Source organism: Lepisosteus platostomus, chromosome 14, assembly GCF_059453375.1.
Source record: "Lepisosteus platostomus isolate fLepPlt1 chromosome 14, fLepPlt1.hap1, whole genome shotgun sequence".
In the NCBI taxonomy this organism is placed as follows: domain Eukaryota; kingdom Metazoa; phylum Chordata; class Actinopteri; order Semionotiformes; family Lepisosteidae; genus Lepisosteus; species Lepisosteus platostomus.
In genome coordinates this window covers 1,173,398-1,199,126 of record NC_142624.1, presented here as the reverse complement: position 1 = coordinate 1,199,126, position 25,729 = coordinate 1,173,398, and the positions used below count along the sequence as shown (strand labels likewise).

Here is a 25,729-nt window from a genome sequence, read left to right as displayed (position 1 = left end):
CAGAATGATCACTGTGTGTCTCCCAGGTGGGGTTACTGGTGCAGAATGATTACTGTGTGTCTCCCAGGTGGGGTTACTGGTGCAGAATGACCACTGTGTGTCTCCCAGGTGGGGTTACTGGTGCAGAATGAGCACTGTGTGTCTCCCAGGTGGGGCTGCTGGTGCAGAATGATCACTGTGTGTCTCCCAGGGGGGTTACTGGTGCAGAATGATCACTGTGTGTCTCCCAGGTGGGGTTACTGGTGCAGAATGATTACTGTGTGTCTCCCAGGGGGGGTTACTGGTGCAGAATGACCACTGTGTGTCTCCCAAGGGGGGTTACTGGTGCAGAATGAGCACTGTGTGTCTCCCAGGTGGGGTCACTGGTGTAGAATGAGCACTGTGTGTCAGCTGGTGCAGAATGACCACTGTGTGTCTCCCAGGGGGGGTTACTGGTGCAGAATGATCACTGTGTGTCTCCCAGCTGGGGTTACTGGTGCAGAATGACCACTGTGTGTCTCCCAGTGGGGGTTACTGGTGCAGAATGAGCACTGTGTGTCTCCCAGGTGGGGTCACTGGTGCAGAATGACCACTGTTTGTCTCCCAGGGGGGGTTACTGGTGCAGAATGATCACTGTGTGTCTCCCAGGTCAGGCTGCTGGTGCAGAACAATCATTGTGTGTCTCCCAGCTGGGGTTACTGGTGCAGAATGAGCACTGTGTGTCTCCCAGGTGGGGTTACTGGTGCAGAATGAGCACTGTGTGTCTCTCAGGGGAGGTTACTGGTGCAGACTAACCACTGTGTGTCTCCCAGGGGGGGTTACTGGTGCAGAATGAGCACTGTGTGTCTCTCAGGTGGGGTTACTGGTGCAGAATGATCACTGTGTGTCTCCCAGGTGGGGTCACTGGTGCAGAATGATCACTGTGTGTCTCCCAGGTGGGGTCACTGGTGCAGAATGATCACTGTGTGTCTCCCAGGTGGGGTCACTGGTGCAGAATGAGCACTGTGTGTGTCCCAGGGGGGGTTACTGGTGCAGAATGAGCACTGTGTGTCTCCCAGGTGGGTTACTGGTGCAGAATGATCACTGTGTGTCTCCCAGGTGGGGTTACTGGTGCAGAATGAGCACTGTGTGTCTCCCAGGTGGGGTTACCGGTGTAGAATGATCACTGTGTGTCTCCCAGGTGGGGCTCCAATTCAGTGGTGGGTGAATTCGGTCCCCTCTTGTCTGTAAAACCCTTTAGGATCCATCTATATAAATAATAATTTCTTGGAACCTGAAGACTGAAGCATCTCTTAAAGACACAGATAGCGAATACATCGGGTATGTAACACACATACGTGTGATAGTCCTGTCTTATTATACACAGTATTATGCCTTTCGGCTCGGTGCAGTGCCTGTTCAGGGAACTGTAGACACTTGCGGATGAGAATCACACGGGCCAGTCTGTCCAGAATCCTGTGCGCCTTACTGCTTGGGCGACCACCTCGTTAACACACACACGCACCAAGTCGACCTCAGAGGTCTGGATTCTCCAGGATGCGCTCGAAGAGGGACAAAAAAAATGAGCAGTCCTGTAAACAAAGCACTCGAGCGTTTAAACCGGAGCTTGACGTCTCAAACCGCGTGAAAGAAATCTTTCCGTGCCACTCCCCTTTAAAACCCGGAGCGCGGGGTTTCTGTCGGCGGATCCCGGAGCTGTAACCCGACACGCGCCGCGAGCGAGCGGGCACGCGCGCGCGCGCGTCCCTGCCGGAGCCCACAGCCCTACTGCGCCTGTGAGCCACGTCACCCACTGTGGCCGAGGTACTGGCCGGGCAGGGATGCGCACGACGGGTCGGCAAACTCCTGCAGCGCTGTGTTAGGGGGAACGGGGCAGAACTCCTTCGAGCAGACGGCGCGCAAGTTCCGGGCGGCTGTGCATCTCGACACCGGGGGGCGGACAGGACTGGTTCGGCAGGACAGAGTCGGACTCCCAGCTCGCGAAACGGCGTGCAGAGCGTATCGCCAGTCTTTTCAGATGCACTTTTTCAACTACTTATGCCAACAAACTTCTGCCACGGTCCGGCGTGATTGAGACAGATACACTCTCACACACACACACATATATATATATTTGCGGTTCGCTCGAAAGGTGGAGTTTCAGATTAACAAGAGAGAACGCGTGTCTGGACAAAAGTTGGAAGAGATCGAGCAACACGATGAATGTCTTTCGGCTTCTGGGCGACCTGTCGCATCTCCTGGCCATAATCATCCTGTTCATGAAGATCTGGAGGTCCAAGTCGTGCGCAGGTACGTGTCGTGCTCTGGGGGGTTGCTGGCTCGGGGTTCGAGCATGCCCGGGCGCTGGACCGTCGCCCCCCGGGGGGGTCGCGCATTCCTCAGGTCCAGGTCGCCGTCGGACAGCTCGGCGCGCCGTGCCCGCTTGCACGGAGGGGCAGACGGCAGGGGGTCGGGCGAAAAAAGTTTCTGTCGCTTCGAAAGCGCTTCTGCAGAATTTAAAAGACGACTTTTTAGAGAAGGAGGGAGGTTCTGAGAACGAAGATTCCCGGGGATACTGACGAGGGACAGCAGCTTTCCCGCTGGCACGTCCCGGGCTTTGTAATGAGGGGGTGCTGAGCTCAGGGGCAAGCGGGCTCTTCCGACTCGAGCGCCGTCTGTGTGTTCCCAGCGCGCAGACAGCTCTTCCACAGTTACAGCTCCGGCCCTCAGGAGTCGGGTTTCTGAGTTTAGAAGCGGTTTTCAGCTCGTTCAGGTCCGGCGAACAGCGGGCTTGACTCTCAGGCTTGATTCGCTTCTTGGGGTCCGGGGACCCCCGGGACAGACGCGGCTGGAGTTGTCTGTTCCTGGGTCACTGGGTTCTGGGCTGGAACCCGGACCCCCGGCCGTGCTCGGAGCTGCGCAGCTGCAGCGCAGGCTGTTAACAGATGTTCAACAGAGCGCTGCTACAGCTCTCTTAACGAAGAATAAAGACGCGTGTACGGAACTACTGTCCTGCGTTTCAGAGAGCCTTGAAAAAGAGCTTTCAGAGCCTGTAAACACGCGGGCAGGACAGGTGTGAGTGGGAGCAGAGCGACAGGCTTACGACAGGTAAACAGACTCGATCTGACTCTGCGACGTCCCAGCCGGGAGCTTGCACTGTCTCTACAACAACAAAAAATAAATGAAAGAATCCTGTCATGACGTCACTCCGACTCGAACCAGGATGCTCGTGTCCTCCTTGAGATTATGACGTGGCAGCGGCCGAGGGTTCGCCCCCCGCGCGCCCGCGGTGGAAGTTCCGGGGGATGACGTCGCTGCGGAGCGGCGAGCCCCCCGGGCGGTGGGACCTCCACACCACCCCCTGGAACCTGGAGGTCAGGGGTCGGGACCCCGATTAACTGACATGGGGGCTAATTTGCGTGACCCCAGCGTCCCTCTGAGGGCTGTTCCTGAGCGCAGTCTCTCTCACCCGGCTGCCAGCGGGTCAGAACAGGACCGGTGCAGGGCTGGGATGTGAAACAGGAACATCAGAGCAGAGAGACGTTTGTTTAGGAAAGCAGATCTGAGCCTGCTGGGACACAATAGGCCATTGAGAGTCCTGTGTGTTTGTGTGTGTCTGTGTGCACTTGTCTGCGTGTGCAGGTGTGTGCGTGTGTTTGTGTGCACCTGTCTGCGTGTGCAAGTGTGTGTCTGTGTGGACTTGTCTGTGTGTGTCTGTTGTGCGCATGCGTCTGTGCATTGTGGGGCTCTGCGCATGTGTCTGTGGAAAAGTGACTCAGTGTTTTTTGCATGTTAGTGCAGAGTCATGTTAGCACAGCTCATACCAATGGTCTCCAGCTCTTCAGATTTTGTAGGCATCCTCAATCAGTAGCTAAACATTGCCAATTAAGCACACACACACACCAGGGACAGTTTTCCCAGAAGCCAGTTAACCTACCGGCTTGTCTTTGGATTGTGGGAGGAAACCAGAGTACCAGGAAGAAACCCAGGTGAGCATGAGGAGAACATGCAAACTCCACGCAGACAGCTCCCCGGGGACAGTGCTGACCACTGTGTGTGTCTGCAGGTATATCAGGGAAGAGCCAGGTGCTGTTCGCTCTGGTCTTCACTACCAGATACCTGGACCTGTTCACCAGCTTCATCTCCATCTACAACACTGTGATGAAGGCGAGTGCAGCACCCCGGTCCTGTCTGCTCCTGATGTGCTCTGTGTCCTGCTCCCGTGTCTGTGATCCCATGTCTGTGATCCCGTGTCTGTGATCCCGTGTCTGTGATCCCGTGTCTGTGATCCCGTGTCTCTGATCCCAGTGTCTCTGATCCCAGTGTCTCTGATCCTATGTCTGTGATCCCGGTGTCTGTGATCCCGGTGTCTGTGATCCCGTGTCTGTGATCCTGGTGTCTCTGATCCTGGTGTCTGTGATCCCAGTGTCTGTGATCCTGTGTCTCTGATCCCAGTGTCTGTGATCCCGGTGTCTGTGATCCTGTGTCTCTGATCCCGGTGTCTGTGATCCCAGTGTCTCTGATCCCGGTGTCTGTGGTCCTGGTGTCGTTGATCCTGTGTCTCTGATCCCGGTGTCTCTGATCCCGGTGTCTGTGATCCCGGTGTCTCTGATCCCGGTGTCTCTGATCCCGTGTCTCTGATCCCGGTGTCTCTGATCCCGGTGTCTCTGATCCCAGTGTCTCTGATCCCGGTGTCTGTGGTCCCGGTGTCTGTGGTCCTGTGTCTGTGATCCCGGTGTCTGTGATCCCAGTGTCTCTGATCCCGGTGTCTGTGGTCCCGGTGTCGTTGATCCTCTGTCTCTGATCCCGGTGTCTGTGATCCGGTTGTTTCCAGGTGGTGTTTCTGATCCTGGCGTATGCCACGGTCTACCTGATCTACATGCGATTCCGCGGCTCCTATGACTCAGAGAACGACTCGTTCCGTGTGGAGTTCCTGCTGGTGCCGGTGGCCGGCCTGTCCTTCCTGGAGAACAGCGAGTTCACCCCCCTGGAGGTACGGCTCAGTGCGCCTGTGTCCCACAGCGCCCCCTGCTGGTCTCACCCCACCCCCGCTGGTCTCATCTCACAGCGCTTCCCACTGGTCTCACCCTCCCATTGCTTCAGCTGTCCCAGACAGACAGGTGTATCTCAGATCACTCAGACAGACAGACAGACAGGTGTTTCCTGGGTCAGACAGGCAGATGTTTCCTGGATCAGACAGACAGGTGTATCTCAGATCACTCAGACAGACAGACAGGTGTTTCCCAGATCAGACAGACAGACAGGTGTATCTCAGATCACTCAGACAGACAGGTGTTTCCTGGGTCAGACAGACAGGTGTTTCCTGGGTCAGACAGACAGGTGTATCTCAGATCACTCAGACAGACAGACAGGTGTTTCCCAGATCAGACAGACAGACAGGTGTATCTCAGATCACTCAGACAGACAGGTGTTTCCTGGGTCAGACAGACAGGTGTATCTCAGATCACTCAGACAGACAGACAGACAGGTGTATCTCAGATCACTCAGACAGACAGACAGACAGGTGTTTCCTGGGTCAGACAGACAGGTGTTTCCCGGATCAGACAGACAGGTGTTTCTCTCTCCGGCCCCAGATCCTGTGGACCTTCTCCATCTACCTGGAGTCGGTGGCCATCCTGCCGCAGCTCTTCATGATCACCAAGACGGGCGAGGCCGAGTCCATCACCACGCACTACCTGTTCTTCCTGGGCCTGTACCGCGCCCTCTACATCGCCAACTGGGTCTGGCGCTACCAGACGGAGGGCTTCTTCGACCAGATCGCCGTGGTGTCGGGCGTGGTGCAGACCATCTTCTACTGCGACTTCTTCTACCTCTACTTCACCAGAGGTGTGGTCAGGCGTGTGGAGTGGGTGTGTGGTCAGGCGTGTGGAGTGGGCGTGTGGTCAGGCGTGTGGAGTGGGCGTGTGGTCAGGCGTGTGGAGTGGGCGTGTGGTCAGGCGTGTGGAGTGGGTGTGTGGTCAGGCGTGTGGAGTGCGCGTGCGGTCAGGCGTGTGGAGTGGGCGTGTGGTCAGGTGTGTGGAGTGGGCGTGTGCGGTCAGGCGTGTGGAGTGCGCGTGCGGTCAGGCGTGTGGAGTGCGCGTGCGGTCAGGCGTGTGGAGTGCGTGTGCAATCAGGCGTGGGCAGTCCGTGTGCGATCAGGCGTGTGGAGTGCGCGTGCGGTCAGGCGTGTGGAGTGCGCGTGCGGTCAGGCATGTGAAGTGCGCGTGCGGTCAGGCGTGTGGAGTGCGCGTGCGGTCAGGCGTGTGGAGTGCGCGTGCGGTCAGGCGTGTGGAGTGCGCGTGCGGTCAGGCGTGTGGAGTGGGCGTGCGGTCAGGCGTGTGGAGTGCGTGTGCGATCAGGCGTGGGCAGTCCGTGTGCGATCAGGCGTGGGCAGTCCGTGTGCGGTCAGGCGTGTGGAGTGCGTGTGCGGTCAGGCGTGTGGAGTGCGTGTGCGATCAGGCGTGGGCAGCGCGTGTGCGGTCAGGCGTGTGGAGTGGGTGTGTGGTCAGGCCTGTGGAGTGGGTGTGTGGTCAGGCGTGTGGAGTGGGTGTGTGGTCAGGCGTGTGGAGTGGGTATGGGGTCAGGCGTGTGGAGTGGGTATGGGGTCAGGCGTGTGGAGTGGGTGTGCGGTCAGGCGTGTGGAGTGGGTGTGTGGTCAGGCGTGTGGAGTGGGTATGGGGTCGGGCGTGGGCAGCGCGTGTGCGATCAGGCGTGTGGAGTGCAAGTCCTGCGATGGCCTGGTGCCTGTTGCTTGCTGGGATAGGCTGGGGCTGCCCTGTGCCCCTGACCTGCAGGGAGGATGGATGTGTCTGAGGGCGCCGAGCATACCTCAGGCTTGTTGCCAGTTTCGGGGCGCACCGACATTTCTGGGCGACCGAGTAACCTCACCCGTCTTCTCCCTCTCTCTCCGCAGTGCTGAGGGGCAGTGGGAAGATGAGTCTGCCCATGCCAGTGTGAACTCTGCCACCTGCCCCCACCCCCTCTGCCCCCTCTCCCCCCCATGCCTGGACCAGCACGGCGGGGCCCCCCCTCCCGACCCCCCTCGCCACATTCCGGTGACTCTGCCACACTTCGACACCCCTCCTTCGCCAGCTGTGCCACCACTGTCCTGTGTGCGTGTGCGACCTTCACTCTCAGACCAGAGCTGCTTCACGGAGCCCCCCCGAACCCGTGACAGGGGCAAGCGGACCACCCAGAACTGGGGGACAAGGGGAGCCCACAATCAGTTCCCAGAAGGGTCTCTCCTGGGCCCTCAGTGCCTCGCCCAGTGGGGACGCCTGAGTTTGTCTGTGTGTGTGAAGGAGCGTTAAAGGGATTCTTCTCAATATATGCCTGTGGTGCTTTAGCCTGTACACAGTTGCCAGCAGGGGTCAGTGCCCCTTATTTGCCCCGGGGTGGTTGGTGCTGGGAGGGGGCCTGCTCACTGTTACCAGAGCCAACAGCCGCAGAAGTCTGCAGCTCTGGTCCTGTCCTCTCTCTACAGTGCCTTGTACAAAGAGATGCAGGGAGTCTGCCTCCTCCTGGGGTAAAGGTGGCAGACAAGGGGAGACTCTGGGTGTTTTGAGAGGAGATTTTTACAAGTTACATGTTAATTGGTTAATTGTGCGAGCTTGTTCATTGGCTGAAATCTGTTACGTTTCCTCCCCCCGTCTGCGCGAGAGTGTGTGCTGCTGAGCCCCCTGCCCCGGTGTTCCCAGCGCTGTTTCTTACAGGTGCTTTTCTTGTATGTGTTTTTAAACTCGTTGGCTGGCGGCTTTCTTCCGCCCTGCCCCTCGATTTTGCGTCGCAGAAAGTATCGCGGGATCTGTTCCTCGCACGATAAGGGAGGGGGGAGGGGAGGAGACTAACCCAGAGCCCCGCCCCCTCGCCTGCTGTGCGGGGTCTGTCCCCGCCCACCAGCGGAAGGGGCGGGGCCCCCGCGGTCTGCGTGTGAGGTGTCTTACTGCCTCTGTGCATCAATAAAGGTACAGACAGCGTTTCAACCGCCTCCGAAAGCTGGCTTCTTTTTTCTCTGGCTGTGCGGGTATGAAGAGGGAGACATTCAAGGAGGGAGCTGCGTCAGCGAAGGAACAGGTAAAGTTTTATTCCCTGCTGGAGAGAAGAGACGCAACCGGAACATGGGCTCCACAACCGAAAAGCTGTGCCTCTGTTCTTTTCAGCCCGATATAAAGCTTTACGTGTTCCTCTGAAGGGGGCACGCTTGTTTTCATTTCTCCTGATGGCATCTCTGCGGAACACTCACTCAACAGTACCGCGGCAGGGAAACGTTTCAGCCAAGGGGCGGCCGTGCGCACCACGCTTACAAGTCTGGGTTTAGAGCGCGGCCCATGAGGATGAGGTCCCCAGGACAGACACACGGGCGAGTGCTCAGGCAGCAGGCCAGAGGGAAGCGATCAGACGCTCTCCCGTGCTGATCAGAACGTTCCGCGCTGACAAACGGTAGAAACTAAAGAGAGCGAGTCTCAGACAGACCGCTGCGAGGAAAAGTTATTTAGGTTTTCAGAATCTTCAGTGGACTTCAGAACCAGGGGTGAAGCCCCACAGGCAACACAAGTAGTTAAAGTCAAGGGAAGAATGTTTAAAACCAAGGACAGGAGGTGCTTCCTTTACACCAAGGGTTGCAGGTGTCTGGAACAAAAACACAGTTTTTGCAGTACTCGTAATGTAAAAGGAGCTGCCAAAGTAAGCGCAGAAGAAGGGAGACTCCAAAGTCCTTCAGCTATTGAGCTGTGATCAGTTCATTAAGCTCGTCTGCCAGACAGGGTTAACCCCTGTGCCCAGTCAACGCTAAGCTGACTGGATAAGATGAGCACTGTAAAACGTGTCCCCCGAAATCGCACTTCAGAACAAATCGGGAATATTGATCATTCGTGCACGAGGTCTGATCGATGTCAGGAATAGTGAACGTGTGATCAGAAGCATGCGGGGATCGTTGCCCCGCTCGGCGGTAATGAAGAGTTGGTTGGCTCTCGGTGTATGGGCCCCTCATCGTCAGAGGGTCCCCTGCGATATCTCACGGGTCCTTTCTCTCCCGGGACGTCACGCTGGTCCCCTGAGCAGCGAAGATCAACCGAGCGCCTTCATTCCGAGAATCGGCAGCTCGCTCTGCAGTACTTCTCCGCCCGTGGGTTTAAATCAGTCTGGTCCCATCAACCCGGGAAGGAGCTGAGCTGAACTGAAAACCTGCGGTTCTGTCGCCCGTGTAGCCTGCCTTTCTGAGCACCTGGAGCAGCGGAACCGGGCTCAGTGCGGCAGGTGAGGCACAGAGAGGATTACTCGATTGTTCCTCGGAACTGCACAGGTGTTCCCCGTCTTCGGACACAGCCGGCCTGGCTATAAGACCGGCTCGACTGGGGCTCTGCGGAGATCCCCCCCACCCTCCCTGGACCTGGGCTGGCGACCCCCGGGGGTTCAGGCGGTGGGCCCGTGTGATGAACTCGCGGGTACGGCTGCCTGTGAGGTGCCCGAGGCGGGCGAGTGTCGAGTCTGTAGGCGCAGCAGCAGGACCTGCGCCAGCGGTTGTACGAGGTCTTTGCCGCGGCGCCTCGGGCTGTTACGCTGTCACAGGGACGGTGTCCTGCGCTGGACCCGCCGGTCTCTCTCCCTCGGAGAGCTCAGGCGGTGGAGAGTCGGGAGTCCACGTCGCTCTGCGCCTGAAATCCGCACAGCGGGACCTTCCGAGGAATAAACTTCCTCCCCGCAGGAAGATCATTTTCCCCCCGGCTGTCGGATCTTCACACGCGTTGGAGCGGGGTAGGTCCTCAACAGCGCCTCTCGCTCCGGGGTCGGTCGAGCGGGTTGAAAACGGAACCTCCGGTCCTGCCCGGGTCCGCTCTGCCGCTGGCCATGCCCGTCCGGCCGGTTCGCTGACTTCCCTGTAAACCGGGACGTCGAGGTCCGCTTCAGGAGGGCGGACCGAGTTTCAGCCCACAGACACACCGGTGCCGGTCCTGACGGTTCGGACCCGCACGGGACCGGAATTTTAACCCCGAAAGACGAGTTTTTTATCATAGTCCCACTATAAAACCGAACTCATCAAGGAGACTCTCCCTGTGTCCACACACATCTGCGTACCTTTTAATTGACAACCGTTTGAAAACTCATTCCCACCTCCGATATTGAAATCGATTTCCAAAAGATTTCCTCTGAGCAGTTTAACCTCTTTTTACTGTCATCTTAAAATCTTTATTATAGCGAAAAGTTCTATAGATAGATAGATACTTTATTGATCCCGTGAGGGAAATTGCAGATTGCTATATTGCTTTATTAGCGTATCAACCCGTTCTTAGCCTGGGTATCGGCAGATTCACCCAGTACAGTACCTCTCACGTGTCTGCGGAGATGCGATTGTGAATTATTTCGCCCGGAGCTTTCTGTGGGCTCTGCGTGCTTGCCTGAGGGTGTCGCGCAATTATCCACCAGCGTCGATTCGTCCCGTCTGTACGGAAGCGATATCGCGGTGTTTATTGATTTATCGATGAGTATCGACTATAATATAATAACATAATGTGATATAATCGCCTGCAGACCGAATCTGCAGGAGCTGTACTCTCTGCACAGGGGTGACTACAGGAACGGGGGGCGAGAGGGGGCTTCTGTCCAGCCCCCAGTGCAGGGGGGGCTGCAGGAGGACTCCAGCGTCTGCTCGGCTCCCTGTACTCCTCCCGCCAGCACCGGGGGGCGCTGGGCAGCCCCTCACTGCGCCGCCCGGATGAGCGGATTGCTCTGCTCCGCCTCCTCCCTGGCCCGCTCCCCCTCCCGGCGCCGGAGCTCCGCCAGCACCTCCCCCTGGACCCGCCCGAGGAAGATGCCCCTCCTCTCCTGCTCCAGCCGCCGGATCTCCGGGCCCCGCTCCCGCAGGATCCTCCCCTGCTCCCAGCGCACCGCCGCCTCCGCCTCCCGGAACGCCGCGCCGGCGTAGCAGCTGCCCCCGTTCTCCCGCCGCAGCGCCTCGACCTTCTCCAGCAGCGCCGCCGCCTGGGCGCCGCCGCCGGCCCGCCGGAGGTCCAGGGCGTGGTAGCGCCCCCCGCATTGGTGGACGAGGTGGGCCAGGCCCCCGCCCGTCTCGGCGATGGCGTCCTCGAGCGGCCGGCCCCCCAGCTCGCCCCCGTGGGTGAACAGCACCACGGCGTGCCGCGCGGCCCCGCGGCCGAAGGTCCTGCACGCCAGCTCCAGCGCCTCCCCGTCGCCCCGGGAGAACCGGCCCAGCCGGAGCACCAGCAGGAACGCGTGGGGCCCCGGGGCGCCCAGGCAGAAGCACCTCACCACCTCGCGCCCCGCCCCTCCCCAGGGGGAGCCCCTCGTCCGGGACAGGGCCGGGGTGTCGATCACGGCCACGGGCCGCCCGCGCACCTCTGCCTTCCCCTTCCGGCAGGCCGCGGTCGGCCCGCGCGGGAACTCCTCCCGGCCCAGGATGGCGTTGCCCGCCGCGCTCTTCCCCACGCCGGCCCTCCCCAGCAGGACGAGCCGCAGCGGGGGCCCCGAGCTCGGGCCGCTCGGCGCCACGGCCCGATCCCGATCCCGATCCCGGAGGAAGTCCGCGGAGGCTCCTGGCCCGGCGCCTGCCGTTCCGGTCCCATCCTGCCTCCGCTCTGGAGACCCACAGCCTGCAACGGGGAGGAAGAACACCTCGCTGTTGTTGTGGAAGCGTTACCGAGGCCGTGTTTCTGGAATCCCCCCCCCGGCGGAGCCTGAGGGGGGAGAGGAGGCCGGGCGAGGCTGCGGCTCCCGTCCGGATTGCGGACAAGCCTGCTTTCATCGCTCTCTTCCCAGAATCCCCGGCACCTCCCAGCCCTGGGGGAGAGTCCGGGCGTGTACTGCCCGGCGCGGCGCTCGTCTCCCTTCCCTCCGGTCCTCGTGTCCGTTGGCAGCAGGGGCCCGGGACCTCGTGCTACGTGAAGATCCGGCCCGTTTTACGCCGATGGCCCTTTTTAAATAACGGATCGTTTACGTCTCGGCAGCCACCCTGCCATTCCGGTCTCCGGTTTTCCTGAAGGCAGGGCGGCTCTGAAAATCAGCTCTTCTCAGACAGAAGGCAAGCAACGCTATTCAGGCTGATCCGCTTCCCGAAGAGCTCACTGCGTCCTGTTGATCCAAGGAGCTTATCTGGCCACTTGTCAGCGGACCCCAATCAATCAATCAATCAATCAATAATTAAGATAGCTACTAATTCTCAAACGAGGTGGGTGGGCTGTATGGCCTCCTCTCATTAGTAACTTTTATCAACATCAAATGTACAGTTTGTGGAGCAGGAGAACGTCTACACTCCTTCCTCTTCAGAAAGCGTTGGGAGTTCTGGTCTCTAGTTTTAAAACTGAGCCCGTGTCAACAGCACTAACACCGTCCTCGCCTGGATCCATCATCCCAATCCTGGATCGTCCCAAACCCTCTCTCGCGTGCAGCAGGTGCTTTCTGGGATAGCACCTGGGAAACTCCCCGGTACCTCCTACACCTCCGCCTTCACGCGGAGCCCTTGAGCTCAGGGTGCGAGCGTTGTGCCACCTGCTCCAAGGGAGCTGTGAGTTCAGGAGTGAGGCCATGGACAGACAGCAGACATGTGTTGAAGGAGTCTTTATTCCACAGACTTTAACCACAGACCTGCTCTAAAACAACCCACCACCCAGTTCCGGATTTTCTAGCCCAAATCCTCTGAAATCATCCCCCTGTGAGAATGAGGCTCACATCCCACCACCGATAAACTAGACAATGCCCTTCAGGTGAAACTCCAGGCGGACGTTAGCGGCCTCTAGTGGCAGCTCTGCTGTAACTACAATTCTCATTGCCACACAGGGATATAAAAATCATCTTGTAGATAGAAATAAAACATACTGCAACACAGAGAAGTGCAGCTGTTGTCACACTCTTGCATGTCACTCAACACACCCAGACCCTGCCCTGAAACACACTCCTGTTCTGTTCTTTCGGTCTCCTTGGTGTCCCGTGTTAATGTGCGTGGCGAAGGGGAGTTCGTGCTGATCCCCATATCCGGTGAGTGCGTCTCGCTCATCTGTATTTTCATCTGTCATGAATCTTGTCTACAGCGTGTCTTTATCTTATCCCCGCGGGGGAGACACGCAGGCAGGGCTTGCTCCTGTATCTGCAGTCCATCGTTTTCAAGACGCCCGGTCCATCTCCTTGGGAACGCGCTACGTACACGCCTCCAACCGCAGGGCCGGGCGGTCCGAGCCCTACTGGATGCTGCAGGCCGCCTTCCGCAGCCCCGCGGCCGCCAGGGGGACCAAGCAGTCCACCAGCTCGCCCACGTAGGGGCCCGCTGCCCTGGCGACCGGCGAGCCCAGGAAGAACGCCAAGGCCGCGCCGATGGCCAGCCGGCCGAGCCTCCCCACGACTTGGGCGATGACCGCCGGGGACGTCTCGGCCTCCTGCCTGGCCCTCAGGCTCCGCTGCGCCCCGCTCTCCTGCTGCGCCTGCCGTGTCCCGCGCAGCTCACCTCTCAGCTGCTCCAGCTCCGCCTCCCTCCTGCGCTGCTCCTCCTGCCGCCGCCTCTCCTCCCACTCCCTCCTCTCCGCCTCCCTCTGGCTCCTGCCCCGCTGCTCGATCTGCATCTCCTCCCTCTCCTGCCTCTCGGCCTCCATTCTCTGCCCCTCCTCCAGCAGCCGGGCCTCGAGCTCCCGGACCTGGCTCTGGTACCGGGCCAGCTGGAGCGTCTCCTCCCGGGCCGCCTCGTCCTCCCTCCCCTGCAGGATGAGGCCCTGCTCCCGCTGGATGGCCGCCTCCACCTCCCGGAACATCTGGCTGGTGTAGCAGCTGCCGCCGTTGCCCTCCACCATCGCCCCGATGAGCTCCAGCAGCCCCCCGACCTGGGCGCGGGGCCCCGAGGGGCTGTTGTCCAGGACGTGGTACCGCTGGCCGCACTCCGCCACGAGCTCCCGCAGGCGGGGGTCCCCCCGGCGGAGGTAGTCCTCGATCGGCTCGCCCCGCAGGTCGTCGCCCCGGGTGAAGAGGACCGCGGTGTAGCGCCCGGCCGCCTCGCCGAAGGTGGCCTGGATCAGCCGGACGGCCTCCCTCTCCTCCGGGGTGAAGCGGCCCACGCTGACCACCAGCAGGAAGGCGTGGGGCCCCGGCGCGGCCAGGGCCACGCAGCGGGCCAGCTCGCGCCGCGTGTCCCCCGGGGGCAGCTCCGTGTCGAACAGGCCCGGCGTGTCCACCACCGCCACCCGCCGGCCGGCCGCCACGCCCCGCTCCTTCTGGCACGCCCTCGTCTCCGAGGCCGAGCCCGCCTGGGAGGCGAACGCCGGCCGGCCCAGGATGGTGTTCCCGGCCGCGCTCTTCCCCGCGCCGGTCTTCCCCACGAGCACGATCCGCAGGCAGTCCTCCAGGGGCTCGTCTGGGAAGGGGAAAGAGGGAGAAGGAGTGGTGAGCAGGGATGCCGGAGCGCAGGAACCGCAGGATCGGGAAACTCCTCTCTGGACCCGATGTTCGGATTTTCCTGTTCCGATGTTCGGATTCCTGGTAGCCAGGGTGCGGAGTGAAATGATGTGGATGAGGATCGACGTCCCTTGCCTGGTAGCTCCCCGCTCGGGGTGTCCTCCGGATTCTCCTTCTTTCTCCGCTCCGGCTCGGCGGGACCAGACTCGTCTGGCCCTCCCTCGGCCCCCGAGGGCCCTGGGGACCCCTCCTGTGAAAGACGGGGAGACAGAGACACGGGATCAAAACCGCAGAACTCCGGTCAGGGGGAGGTCACGGGTTGTACACTTTCAGCAGACGGACAGTTCCGCTCGGGAATCCTCCTAGAGAAGAGCAGCCCGATGCTGTCCTGGGTTTGCCTGGGTGTCCCGCACTGACGGGCTGAAGGGACCGGGTCTGTTTCGTTTGGAACAGAGAAGAATAAAGAGGGTGGCCTGAGACACGGATTCAGAACCAAGGGCTCCGACAGCCCACTCAACCCAGCAGATCTCCTCGGCACCAGCAGTGAGCGAGCAGCCAGAGGACACGGGTGAGAACGGCGTGGAAGTGCAATTAAAACTGACACCAGGTGGTGCCCCTTCACACAGAGGGGGGCGGGGGTGGGGAACAGGCTGCCCAGCCGTGTTGTTGAAGCCGATACCCTGACTTCTCTCCAGACACAGCTGGGTGAGCTCCTCCAGTCAGGACAGGAGGCTCTTCTGTACACAGAGGGGGGCGGGGGTGGGGAACAGGCTGCCCAGCCGTGTTGTTGAAGCCGATACCCTGACTTCTCTCCAGACACAGCTGGGTGAGCTCCTCCAGTCAGGACAGGAGGCGCTACTGTACGCAGAGGGTGGTGGGAGTGGGGAACTAGCTGCCCAGCCCTGTTGTGGAAGCCCATACCCTGGCTCGGACACAGCCGGATGAGACCCCTCCGAGAGCCAGCTGGCCGAAAAACTGCGTCACCTCTGCGGCGGCGTCGCCCGGCGCCCTCGGACTCTCCCCTGCGGCGGCGTCGCCCGGCTCCCCTGGACTCTCCCCTGCGGCGGCGGCGCCCGGCGCCCCCGGACTCTCCCCTGCGCTGTAGCAGCCCCCGCCTTCCTCCTGCACGATGGCCTCGACCTTCTCCAGCAGCCGCCGGACCTGGCCGCACCGGCTGGTCCTGCGGTTGTCCAGGGCGTGGTACCTGCCCCCGCAGCGCTGCACGGCCCTCCGCGCGCCCTCCTCGCCGTGCAGGACCTCCTCCACGCCGCGGCCCCCCAGCCGGTCCGCCCCGGTGAACAGGACCAGGGTGCGGGCCAGCGCCCCCTCCCCGAGGGCGGCGCCGAGCCGCTCGGCGGCCTGGCCGTCCTGCGCGCTGACCCGCCCCAGCGGCACGGCCAGCAGGAGGGCGTGGGGGCCCGGCTCGCAGAGGGCCAGGCCCCGCCGGAGCTCGGCCGCCTCGCGCGCGGGCGGGACGTCCCCGCTGAGGAGCCCCGGCGTGTCCACCACCACCAGGCGCCGCCCCGCCACCGTCGCCTTCCTCTTCCGGCACACGGGCGTGGCCGCGCCCTCCCGGAACGCGCTCTGGCCCAGGATGGTGTTCCCCGAGCTGCTCTTCCCACTGCCCGGCCTCCCCACCAGCAGCAGCCTCAGCTCCGGGCCGGGCCGGGCCGCCGCCTCGCCTGCAGGGAACCACAGGGGCAGCCGGTCACGTTTATACATCTACTACTGTATATAGCCTGAACATGACTGTATACTGAACACCACAGAGTGTGGGTATTTACTGTATAGCCTGAACATGACTATATACTGAACACCACAGAGTGTGGGTGTTTACTGTATAGCCTGAACATGACTATATACTGAACACCACAGAGTGTGGGTGTTTACTGTATATAGCCTGAACATGACTATATACTGAACACCACAGAGTTTGGGTATTTACTGTATAGCCTGAACATGACTATATACTGAACACCACAGAGTGTGGGTATTTACTGTATAGCCTGAACATGACTGTATACTGAACACTACAGAGTGTGGGTATTTACTGTATAGCCTAAACATGGCTGTATATACTGCACACCACAGAGTGTGGGTATTTACTACTGTATATAGCCTGAACATGACTATATACTGAACACTACAGAGTGTGAGTATTTACTGTATAGCCTGAACATGACTGTATATACTGAACACCACAGAGTGTGGGTATTTACTGTATAGCCTCAACATGACTATATACTGAACACTACAGAGTGTGGGTATTTACTGTATAGCCTGAACATGACTGTATATATTGAACACTACAGAGTGTGGGTATTTACTGTATAGCCTCAACATGACTATATACTGAACACTACAGAGTGTGGGTATTTACTGTATAGCCTGAACATGACTGTATATACTGAACACTACAGAGTGTGGGTATTTACTGTATAGCCTGAACATGACTATATACTGAACACTACAGAGTGTGAGTATTTACTGTATAGCGTGAACATGACTATATACTGAACACCACAGAGTGTGGGTATTTACTGTATAGCCTGAACATGACTGTATATACTGAACACCACAGAGTTTAGGTATTTACTACTGTATATAACCTGAACATGACTGTATATACTGAACACTACAGAGTTTAGGTATTTACTACTGTATATAGCCTGAACATGACTGTATATACTGAACACTACAGAGTTTAGGTATTTACTAGTGTATATAGCCTGAACATGACTGTATATACTGAACACCACCGAGTTTAGGTATTTACTATATATCAATCAAAGTTGATTTATCAACTGCACAACAATACAGCAGCAGCACTAGTAGTTGCAGGCAGTGAAACGTCCTTTCTACGAGCTCAGCGGGAGGGATAAAAATCACAAAATACTGCCTGAACAGGTCTGTCTAGACTGTACCCCCACACCGAAACTCACCTCTCTTTTCAGCAGGAATGAACTTTACTGGTCCCTATACTGTTCACTATAGAGCTTAGGTACAGCATTTACAGAGCCTGATCATGTCCGGGTGTAGACTATAGAGTTAAAGTCTCTATAGTCAAACGTGTCTGTTTATAGAGGGCATAGGTGAAGTGTTTCCGTGTCGGTATGGACCCTATAGAGTGTCCACAACTTCCTTGTCTGCAGCTTGATGGGAACACACGGCTCAGTCCTCTGTACTGTACTGTACTGTACTCTGCCCTGGAGCGCTGTCTCTCTCTCTCGCTCGGTCTCTTACAGCGACATTCGGGCCGGTGAACTAGCCCCTTACCTCCCGCTGCTGTCCCCTCCGCTGCCCGCAGCGACGCCATGGCTGTGTCCGGGGGTACGGCTCGATGCCTCCTCCGAGTGTGAGCGCCCCTCGGTCTGCCCTGCCCGCAGCGCCGGCAGGAGAGCGCGTCCGGGGGGCGGCGCTGGGCTGACGTCAGCCTTAGGCCGCCGCCCTGTAACTATAGCGACCCTGGGACTGTTGGATGACAGCCGCTCCTCCGCCGAGCCGGGCTGTGCAGCCGGTGGGACCGGTGGGACCGGCGTCCTCATTCATCTCAGTTTCTCCCCCCTCCTCACCCTCCTCACCCCTCCGTGCCGTTACCAGTCACCGTGCACGGGCTTCACTCGTACCAGGGGCTCAGGAAAGGGAACTTTAAAGTGCTTTGAGAAGCCACCTTTAAAGGCGCTATATAAAATAACGTTTATTATTATTATTATTATTATTATTATTATAACTGCACCGGCGCAGAGGCGTTCATTTCCAGTAGCTCACCCACACAGGGAGACGCTGCAGTCCCCAGCGCGCCGTACACTCTCACCCGGTCAAGAGGCACGGGGCGCGGGTAACACCCGCTTGTCCGGACCCTGGGGGGACACTTGACCACCGGGGCAAAAATCGCAGGGCACAGCATGCAAACTCCCCCACAGACCGCTGCCCCACGTCAGAGCGGAGCCCCAGCGGCCGTGAGCCCGGCGCGTAAACGTCACCCCGCCCGGTGAGATCATGGGACAACATTAAATACACAGCACCCGCTGTTTGTCAGCCTCGGCCCAAGTCATTGACTTCCGCAGTCAAGTGTTCGGAGTGTTGGGAGAGGTGCGCAGCCGCTGAAGACTGAAGCAAAGAAGCGACTGCTTTATTTTCTGCAGTGCAGGGGCGACTCGGCGTGCCTCCTCTGTGTAAGCGCGTTCGTGTCGGGCTAAATGTGTTGTTAACAGTGTTGTACCTGCCTGTACACCTCCCATCCAGGACAATAAAGGGTGCAAAAAGTTTCTTTTTATATTTGTTTTTATTGAAACGATAACAGATAACAAATACACACAAGAGTCCGTATAACTCAATCAGGGGTACAGGACAGTTACACATGACAAAAAAGTTAAATGGGGGTGAGGTTCCGCACAGCTCTCACAGTCCTGCATTGGGTGACGCGCCCTTGGGTCTGTTTTACAGACCGCTTCTTTTAATGCGCATCCTAACGAGCAAGTATCATGGTCGAAGCCACAACGAGCGATGCAGGCGTAAATATTGTTTCCAGCCTTTCCGTGAAAGAAACGGAAGTGTAAGAAGAGGAAGATGAAGGGAGGAGCAGTTTCTGCCCGTGTGCTGGCAGGGTGCGCCCAGCGGGCTGCGCCAGTGATGGCCGCGGCGCGCCCCCCCGTGGCCGCCGGTGGAACTGCGCTCCTGCGGCCGGCGGCGGGAATGGCGCCAGAAATCCACGAAAAGAGGAAAAAGCGAGCGGCCGACGCACACGAGAAGGAGGGGTACAGTAAGTCCCTTCTGGCTTTTTCTTTAGCTTGCGAAGAGGGTTTGGATTGGGACGGGATAAACTGGCGCTTTGAGGCGATTGTATGATGACTTTTCTGTGAGAGTCTGGAGAGATTGAGCCGATCAGTGAGGTCAAAAGCAGACGCGAGTTTCTGTTTTCAGCAAGTTGCTGTTTTATATACAGTATCCCATGTCTGTATTAGTGATTTTATTTGTATTTTTATGGTTTAAAAAGTGACAAAACTCCCCCAATTCGCGCCAATTCCCCCCCCCCCCCTCCTCCCTCCTTGAGGGAACGGCGCGAGGCCCGCTGGGTACGCTTCAAAAATTAAAAATGAGCGAATAAAAACCAAAAATAAACGAACGAGTCTGTGAAATTTTAGTTTTTTTTGTAACAACGAAGGGAAGGGTCCTATGAGTCCCTCAGTCCAGAACCGACCGGCTGGGTTCGGGATATGTGTTACCCGAGTGGTGTATCGGTTCCGGTTCCGTGTTTGGGCTCTGTAGTCGATGTTTTATTCTTAAAAAAAAAAACTTTAAATGTGGTCCAGTGGGTCTCCAGTGTACGATGGAGGACGATGGGTTTTTTTTATAACGGTGTTTAAACACGTCCCTGTGTAACTTTCTACCTAAATCGTGTACTATTCTGTGTCTTTTCAAAATGCACGTTTACTGCATTGCTATAGCGATACAACTGTGAATTCAAACCTTATATATGTATATTTTAATTTAACAAGTGACTACAGTAACATCCGCACGCTTATAATGCAGACCTACACACTTAAGGCGCTAAAATACTTGGACCAGAACTGCCTGGGCCGTCGATGATGTTTTGTATAGTTGTACTTGTTCGAGATGGTGCAGGTTGTCCTGAACCACACAGGTGGGGTGATATCGATCTGTTCAGAGCGGTTCGTGTCTTTTACAAGTGCCCGTGTGTAGAGAATTACCCGTTGTAACGTGCTGTGGGGCTGAAGAACTTCAATCTGCCTCAGATGTTCGGAGCTTAGCAGTTGGCCGACCTGTGACTGGAGCGGGCGTTGTGCTTTACTGTATAACGCACAGGCTTACCATTGTAAATCTCACATCTGTTTTGATCGATTTCTGCTCCGCCCTTTGCCCGGCCTCGGCGGTTCTCTCTCCTCCTCCTCCTCCTCCTCCTCCTCCTCCAGCTCTGTTCGCCTCCTTCCCGTATTCGTCCTTGAAGGCGTTGAACTCCTCGGCCCGTCTCCGGGCCTCGTCCTCGTATTTCCTGTGGATCTCCTCCATCTGTCTCCGCAGCGCCTGCAGGCTCTCCTCCAGCTGCCGCCTCTCCTGCTCCCTCCTCTCCCGGTCGCCCTCCAGCTCCCGGATCCGCCCGCGCCCCAGGAGGCGCTCCTCCTCCAGCCTCCGCCGAGTCTCCTCGTACCGGGCCCGCATCTCCTCCCTCTCCCGGCCCATCTCCTCCTCCCGCTCCCTCAGCTTCCGCTCCTGCTCCCGCCGGATGGCCGCCTCCGCCCGCCGGAACATCTCGCTGGTGTAGCAGCCGCCGCCGTTGGCCGCCACCATCTGGTCGACCTTCCCCAGGAGCTCCCGGGCCTGGGCGCGGCCGCCGGTCCGGTTGTCGAAGACGTGGTACCTTCCTCCGCAGCCCCGGATGAAGTCGCGGAGGCCGGGGTCCGCCGCGCGGACGTACTCCGCGATGGCCTTGCCGCCCAGGTCGTCCCCTCGGGTGAACGTGCAGATGGTGTACCGCCCGGCCTCCTCGCCGAAGATGCCCTTGATCACCTCCAGCGTCTCCCGCTCCTCCTGGGTGAAGCGCCCCACCTGGATCACCACGAGGAACGCGTGGGGCCCCGGCGCCGACAGGGAGACGCAGCTGGCGATCTCCCTCTGGATCTCCTCGCCGGACAGCTGCGTGTCGAACAGCCCCGGGGTGTCCACCACCGCTATCGGCCTCCCCGCCACCTCTCCCGTCCCCTTCCGGCAGGTCCACGTGACCGAGGCCGGGCTGGCGTCGGAGTCGAACTCCGCCCTGCCCAGGAGGGTGTTCCCTGTGGCACTCTTCCCGGCCCCCGTCTTCCCCACCAGCACGATCCGCAGGCGCTCGTCTCGCTCCCCCTGGGCCGCGCCTGACAAACAGCGGTCGTCTTTTTAATGAGAAAACAATTCAAAACTTTCTGTCTAACAAACAAAACAACTGACTGTATCTTTCTATTCCCTTATCTATTCGAATCCACGTTTTCCAACAAGCTAACTTGTATGAGTGTCGGGGCTTTAATTCTGTATCATGTGGAGGACTTCTGTATCTTTTGATTTAAAGCTGTTGCCCCATGCTGTTTGTCTTGGAGCCCTCCCATCTGCACTAAATTAACACACATAGCAGGAACTCCTGCTCGATTTTATAACCTACCTTTATTATAACTGTAGGTAGGCAGTTCTTCAACGACTGGCTTTTCTCTCTTCGATCGGTTTTTGCCAACTTCTGCATCTCTTCTCTGGCTCTCGGAGAAGACAAAGAAGCCCATGTTGTCAGTGGCCATCCTGTCTATGAGATTCAGCAGCTCTCTGACCTGGGCGCGGTCACTCCTGCTCTTGTTGTTGAAGAGGTGACACCTGCCCCCGCACTGCTGGACCAGCAGCTGGAGGTCTCTGTTCCCCCGGACAAACTCCTCCAGGCTCTGCTGCTCCAGGTCGTCTCCCCGGGTGAACAGAACCACGGTGAACCTCAGAGCCTCCTCTCCAAACAGCTCCCGGACCCTGTCTGCCACCCTCCTGTCCTTGTCTGAGAACGGCCCCACCTTCACCACCAGGAGGAGCGCGTGGGGGCCGGGGTCACTCAGGGAGAGGCAGCTGTCCCTGTGGGACTGAGTCTCCTCCGGGGAGAGCCGAGTGTCCAGCAGTCCAGGCATGTCCACCACAGTGATGCGCCTACCCTTGATCTTCACCGATCCGCTCTGGCAGTGCCGCGTCGTGCCGGAGGCACTGGTGCGAGACGGGAACTCCTCTGCTCCCAGGATGGTGTTCCCTGTGGCACTCTTCCCCACTCCGGTCTGTCCCAGCAGGACGAGCCGCAGCTCCGACGGGTGACTGGGATCTGAAAGACAAGCGCTCTGTTGTTCCTCCAGAACACGTTCTACGCACCTCTAACAGACGAAGAAATCTCGTTCATCTTCACCTGGTTAAATCTAATTCAAATGGGGAGACATCTAAGAATGGTCCATAGCAGAATATTTTAGTCAATAAAAACAAAACAAAACATATTGGCAAAGAAGGGAATCACATTCTCAGAACATTTACAAGCACAATTCTCTCATCGTTCCTGTTGAGGGCTTCAAGGACAATTCAAGGACAAAACATGGAACCAAAGAAAACTTGTCAGGACAGAAATGAAGGTCTGTCCCTTTAAGGGCAAAGAAGAAAAACCAGCACTGTGGCCTTGATCAGAGCACAGGCCCGAGAGATCTGATTTCGGTAACCTGATCTGTAACCAGGGGGTGCGGACTCAGCACTGTAAGGAATCCACCCAGCACAGCTCAGGGTGTGATACTGCATGTTCACAGACTGCTGGCGCCCTGTTTGTCACTCGGAACCCCTTCCTACAGGTGTGCAGGTGGTGGGAGGAGAGGCCGGGGCTGGTGCGGTGCTCTGCAGGCGTCGGCCCCGATGCCCGCTCCTCTAGAGGAGGTTGGAGCGTGCTGACTAAAGAAAAAACAGCCCCCTTAGCTTAGCTGAGCTGTTTTCTTTTTTAACTTTCTGGCGGGAGCGAGGTATATAAGCAGGTTAACCTGATGTACAGAAAAGCATGTCTAATCTTGCCTCTCCTGGTTTCAGGAGTGGGGGAAAAATATTGTAGCCATGGGGGGAGCATTTAAAAAAAATAAACTTTATTCTACAATATCCATCAATTGCCTTTCAGAGTACAGCCGGACATCGGTGACACCGACTGGCTCCTCGCACCCGGGTTTGCCTGAATGCTCTGTCTATTCACGACTCGCCTTAATGCGCCGTGTCCGTTTTTCACTGTTCGCACCTCCCGGGATTGGGTTTCAAATTCTCAGCGCGAAACCGGGCAGAAGCCTGTCTCTGCTCAAGGGGAGGAGGAGTGTACGAGGATGTCGTCTTGATCAATCGTCCAGGCCCTCCAAACTGGGCCCGTTCACACTCGGACTGGGACATCTCGCCCTCTGAGCAGCGTCTCTTTCAGCTGGTACAGCCCTCTGCCGGCTGTCAGAGCAGCCATTTCTGAATCCGATTCTGCTTGGAGATCGGCAGATGTCGAGCCCAGTGCAGGAACCCCCCCAGAACCAGGCGGAGCGTCCAGTCTGGCTGTAATCTCTCTGCACACCTCCTCTCTGCGATTATATTCTGTGCAGCGTCTGCGTAAACTTTAACCCGAATCCCCTGTGAGACAGGAAGGAAGAAAAACAGGAGAGCTTGTGGCTCTCACTTCCTTCCTGTACAGCGCTGTTTTCAGTACGTAAGCACACAGAGAACTTTGAATGGAGCAGGGACTTCACACTTTTTAATGACTCATTGCTCTGCGTGCAGGGATGTTTTATTGTGCGCTAATCAGTAGTGTGTGCCAGGCTGTGCCCTGTGCAACTAGTTCTCAATCTGCACTCACGAGCTGTTCCTGTAGAATGATCTAAAGACTGATCCTTATTATTCTAGAATCGTCCTATAATTCTTCTGCATATCTGTGTTATTTGATTTCTCGCCTCGGCTCTCCTACTGTCATTCTGAAGCATCGAGCGTCATTCTGTGGCGTCAATCTCTGCCATGTCTTTCTCCTTCTCGGGACACACAGAAGAATGCGTGTGACGTGTTCTTGTTTTGTAGTGTTTATTTTGCCAACAGAGGGAATGTTGTTAAAAGGAGTGGCACAGGTGAATTATGATCTGCGACATGGCGGCTTTTGTTCTGCCGAATTACTTTCGCTTTCGCAACATCACCCCCCAACGACCCAGCCCCCCTCTCCCCCTGCAGCTTCGTCGTTTTCAAAACGCTCCCTGCGCTTCCCTTCAGGTGCGAAAGACATGTTTAAAAATACTCACCCATTGTCGGCGGGATCCGGGCAGGGACGCTGGCAGCGGCCTCTTCGGAAGCTGAGCGGAGGGAAGTCTGCCCCAGGGCGGGTTCCTGGAATCGGCTGCCGGCCCGCACAGCGCAGACGCGCTTTCGGTTTTGCTGTGCGTGCGAGCGGCACAGCTCCAGCCCTCGTGTGCGGTGAGGGCTGGGGTGTCAGCCGACCTGCGGCGGGGTCACAGCTTCCCGATAGAACTGCGCTGTGCCTCTCGGAGACGGAAGCTTTCGCTTTCGAAGGCGCGGCATAAAACAGTCGATTGTCTCTGGGGTCTTCAGGACTTGTACGGTCGTTATCAGATTGCAGCACTGGGTTCTGGGTGGGGCTGTGGAAAAGTAGCCCTAGCAGCACGGGTTATCAGAGCCTTGTCACGACAGGGTGGAAGAAGCAGAGGGCCGAACTGCCTCACCTCACAACACCACGCAGGTCCTCATGTGCTGTTTGGGAAGCACAGTCCACAGTGTAACTCACTTTACACCTTCAGTAGGGGCTTCAGCGAGTGGACCTGGTCAAGTGGCCCGTGACTCCTGACGACAGTGTGAGAACGAGCTCTCGGTCTCGGATTGTCGGCACCACTGAACCTCACCTGCAGCTGCCTGCAGCGCGGCTAGGTTATAATTCAGAGGCCCTTGTGCAAAGACTAACCAGCCGGATCTTGCAGAACGTCCTTTTCCATTCAGTGCTGCGAGGTCTCTCGTATAACTGGTGACACCCCTTCTTGTACATGCAGTTCTGCAGTGCAGACTTCTCCAGTTGTCCTTTTCTTTGAGAGTTTTTATACTCTGTTTGGGTTCAGTAGCCTTACAAAATAAGATCAGATAAGATCACTTTATTGGCCATATACTGTACAGTTTCTTGCATTAGGAATTCGTCTTTTCGCTTGTGTGTCTCGTGTGTCTCTCCACGAGACACACAGACAGGGAGAGAAGCTGGGGGTCAGAGCGCAGGGTCAGCCATTTATACAGCACCCCTGGAGCAGTTGGGGTGAAGGGCCTTGCTCAGGGGCCCAACGGAGTAGGATTCCTCTGCCGGCCTCAGGATACGAACCGGCAACCTCCCAGCCCCAGGCGCAGATCCTGAGCCACAGGACCACCGCTCAGCCCCTCAATAACTGGGTGGCTTTACAGGGTATGTTCATGTATCCCCCTTTGCTAAAGAAGGTGTTTATCGCTGTGCTCTGGAGGGATTTAACGCCCCTCCTCCGCGTCAGACAAGGGTCTACTGTACAAAAATATTGCTCAGTAGAAAAGGGCTTGGGACATTGCAGCCTGTAACAGGGGTGGTTAAAATAAATCTGTTCCCATCACCGTGAGATCAAGGACAGGAGCACCCCATTTCTCCCATTTCCTACACAGATGTCCTTAGCACACGCGTGTGCGCCGAGGCTGTGCTGGGTGTAAATGGGCGAGGAACGTGTTTTGGGTTTGGCCGACCGAACTGGTTAGGAACAGCCAATTGGCATCCCCAGATTAAAAGACCAGGGTCTTACTGTTGTGTGTTTGGCAAAAATATAAGCATGGAAAGGGCGCAGGGAGCAGGAAGAAGGCCTGCATTCGT

The 25,729-nt window shown here is 57.7% G+C and overlaps 3 protein-coding genes across 6 annotated transcripts; 1 reads left to right on the top strand and 2 right to left on the bottom strand.

Annotated features, from left to right (window-relative positions):
* Nucleotides 1–1,722: 1,722 nt before the first annotated feature.
* Nucleotides 1,723–7,945, top strand: kdelr3 (KDEL endoplasmic reticulum protein retention receptor 3). Its single transcript, XM_088607148.1, has 5 exons — nt 1,723–2,268; nt 4,025–4,125; nt 4,793–4,951; nt 5,553–5,805; nt 6,872–7,945. The coding sequence occupies exons 1-5, from the start codon at nt 2,178–2,180 to the stop codon at nt 6,913–6,915; spliced, it is 648 nt and encodes a 215-aa protein (XP_088463274.1). The 5' UTR covers nt 1,723–2,177; the 3' UTR covers nt 6,916–7,945.
* Nucleotides 7,946–10,511: 2,566 nt separating this feature from the next.
* On the bottom strand, nt 10,512–17,776 carry LOC148648588 (GTPase IMAP family member 8-like). Of its 2 annotated transcripts, none has more exons than XM_088606954.1 (5): nt 17,623–17,776; nt 15,268–16,028; nt 14,482–14,596; nt 13,409–14,305; nt 10,512–11,564 (listed from the first exon to the last, which is right to left on the bottom strand). In XM_088606954.1, the coding sequence occupies exons 1-5, from the start codon at nt 17,660–17,662 to the stop codon at nt 10,654–10,656; spliced, it is 2,724 nt and encodes a 907-aa protein (XP_088463080.1). In that variant the 5' UTR covers nt 17,663–17,776; the 3' UTR covers nt 10,512–10,653. The 2 variants fall into 2 exon arrangements, with proteins under 2 accessions (XP_088463080.1, XP_088463081.1); XM_088606955.1 differs by having other exon boundaries at nt 15,331–16,028.
* An 836-nt stretch (nt 17,777–18,612) lies between these two features.
* On the bottom strand, nt 18,613–24,474 carry LOC148648587 (GTPase IMAP family member 8-like). 3 transcript variants are annotated; one of them, XM_088606995.1, is made up of 4 exons: nt 24,144–24,474; nt 23,085–23,490; nt 21,500–22,183; nt 18,613–21,236 (listed from the first exon to the last, which is right to left on the bottom strand). In XM_088606995.1, exons 3-4 carry the CDS (start codon nt 21,996–21,998, stop codon nt 20,155–20,157), a joined length of 1,581 nt encoding a protein of 526 aa, XP_088463121.1. In that variant the 5' UTR covers nt 21,999–22,183; nt 23,085–23,490; nt 24,144–24,474; the 3' UTR covers nt 18,613–20,154. The 3 variants fall into 3 exon arrangements, with proteins under 3 accessions (XP_088463121.1, XP_088463119.1, XP_088463120.1); XM_088606993.1 differs by lacking the exon at nt 23,085–23,490 and having other exon boundaries at nt 24,144–24,473; XM_088606994.1 differs by lacking the exon at nt 23,085–23,490 and having other exon boundaries at nt 18,613–21,218; nt 24,144–24,472.
* Between the last annotated feature and the right edge of the window lie 1,255 nt (nt 24,475–25,729).

What these genes read in the sequence shown, in the direction of transcription:
- kdelr3 (XM_088607148.1), top strand. Translation starts at nt 2,178, where the DNA reads ATGAATGTCTTTCGGCTTCTGGGCGACCTGTCGCATCTCCTGGCCATA. An exon ending in GAGGTCCAAGTCGTGCGCAG is followed by an intron (nt 2,269 to 4,024) that starts GTACGTGTCGTG and finishes GTGTGTCTGCAG; the next exon opens with GTATATCAGGGAAGAGCCAG. An exon ending in CTACCTCTACTTCACCAGAG is followed by an intron (nt 5,806 to 6,871) that starts GTGTGGTCAGGC and finishes CTCTCTCCGCAG; the next exon opens with TGCTGAGGGGCAGTGGGAAG.
- LOC148648588 (XM_088606954.1), bottom strand. Translation starts at nt 17,662, where the DNA reads ATGGCGTCGCTGCGGGCAGCGGAGGGGACAGCAGCGGGAG. An exon ending in GGAGGGGACAGCAGCGGGAG is followed by an intron (nt 16,029 to 17,622) that starts GTAAGGGGCTAG and finishes GGTTCCCTGCAG; the next exon opens with GCGAGGCGGCGGCCCGGCCC. An exon ending in CCGGCTGTGTCCGAGCCAGG is followed by an intron (nt 14,597 to 15,267) that starts GTATGGGCTTCC and finishes CGTCTTTCACAG; the next exon opens with GAGGGGTCCCCAGGGCCCTC.
- LOC148648587 (XM_088606993.1), bottom strand. An exon ending in TACCTACAGTTATAATAAAG is followed by an intron (nt 21,237 to 21,499) that starts GTAGGTTATAAA and finishes CTCATTAAAAAG; the next exon opens with ACGACCGCTGTTTGTCAGGC.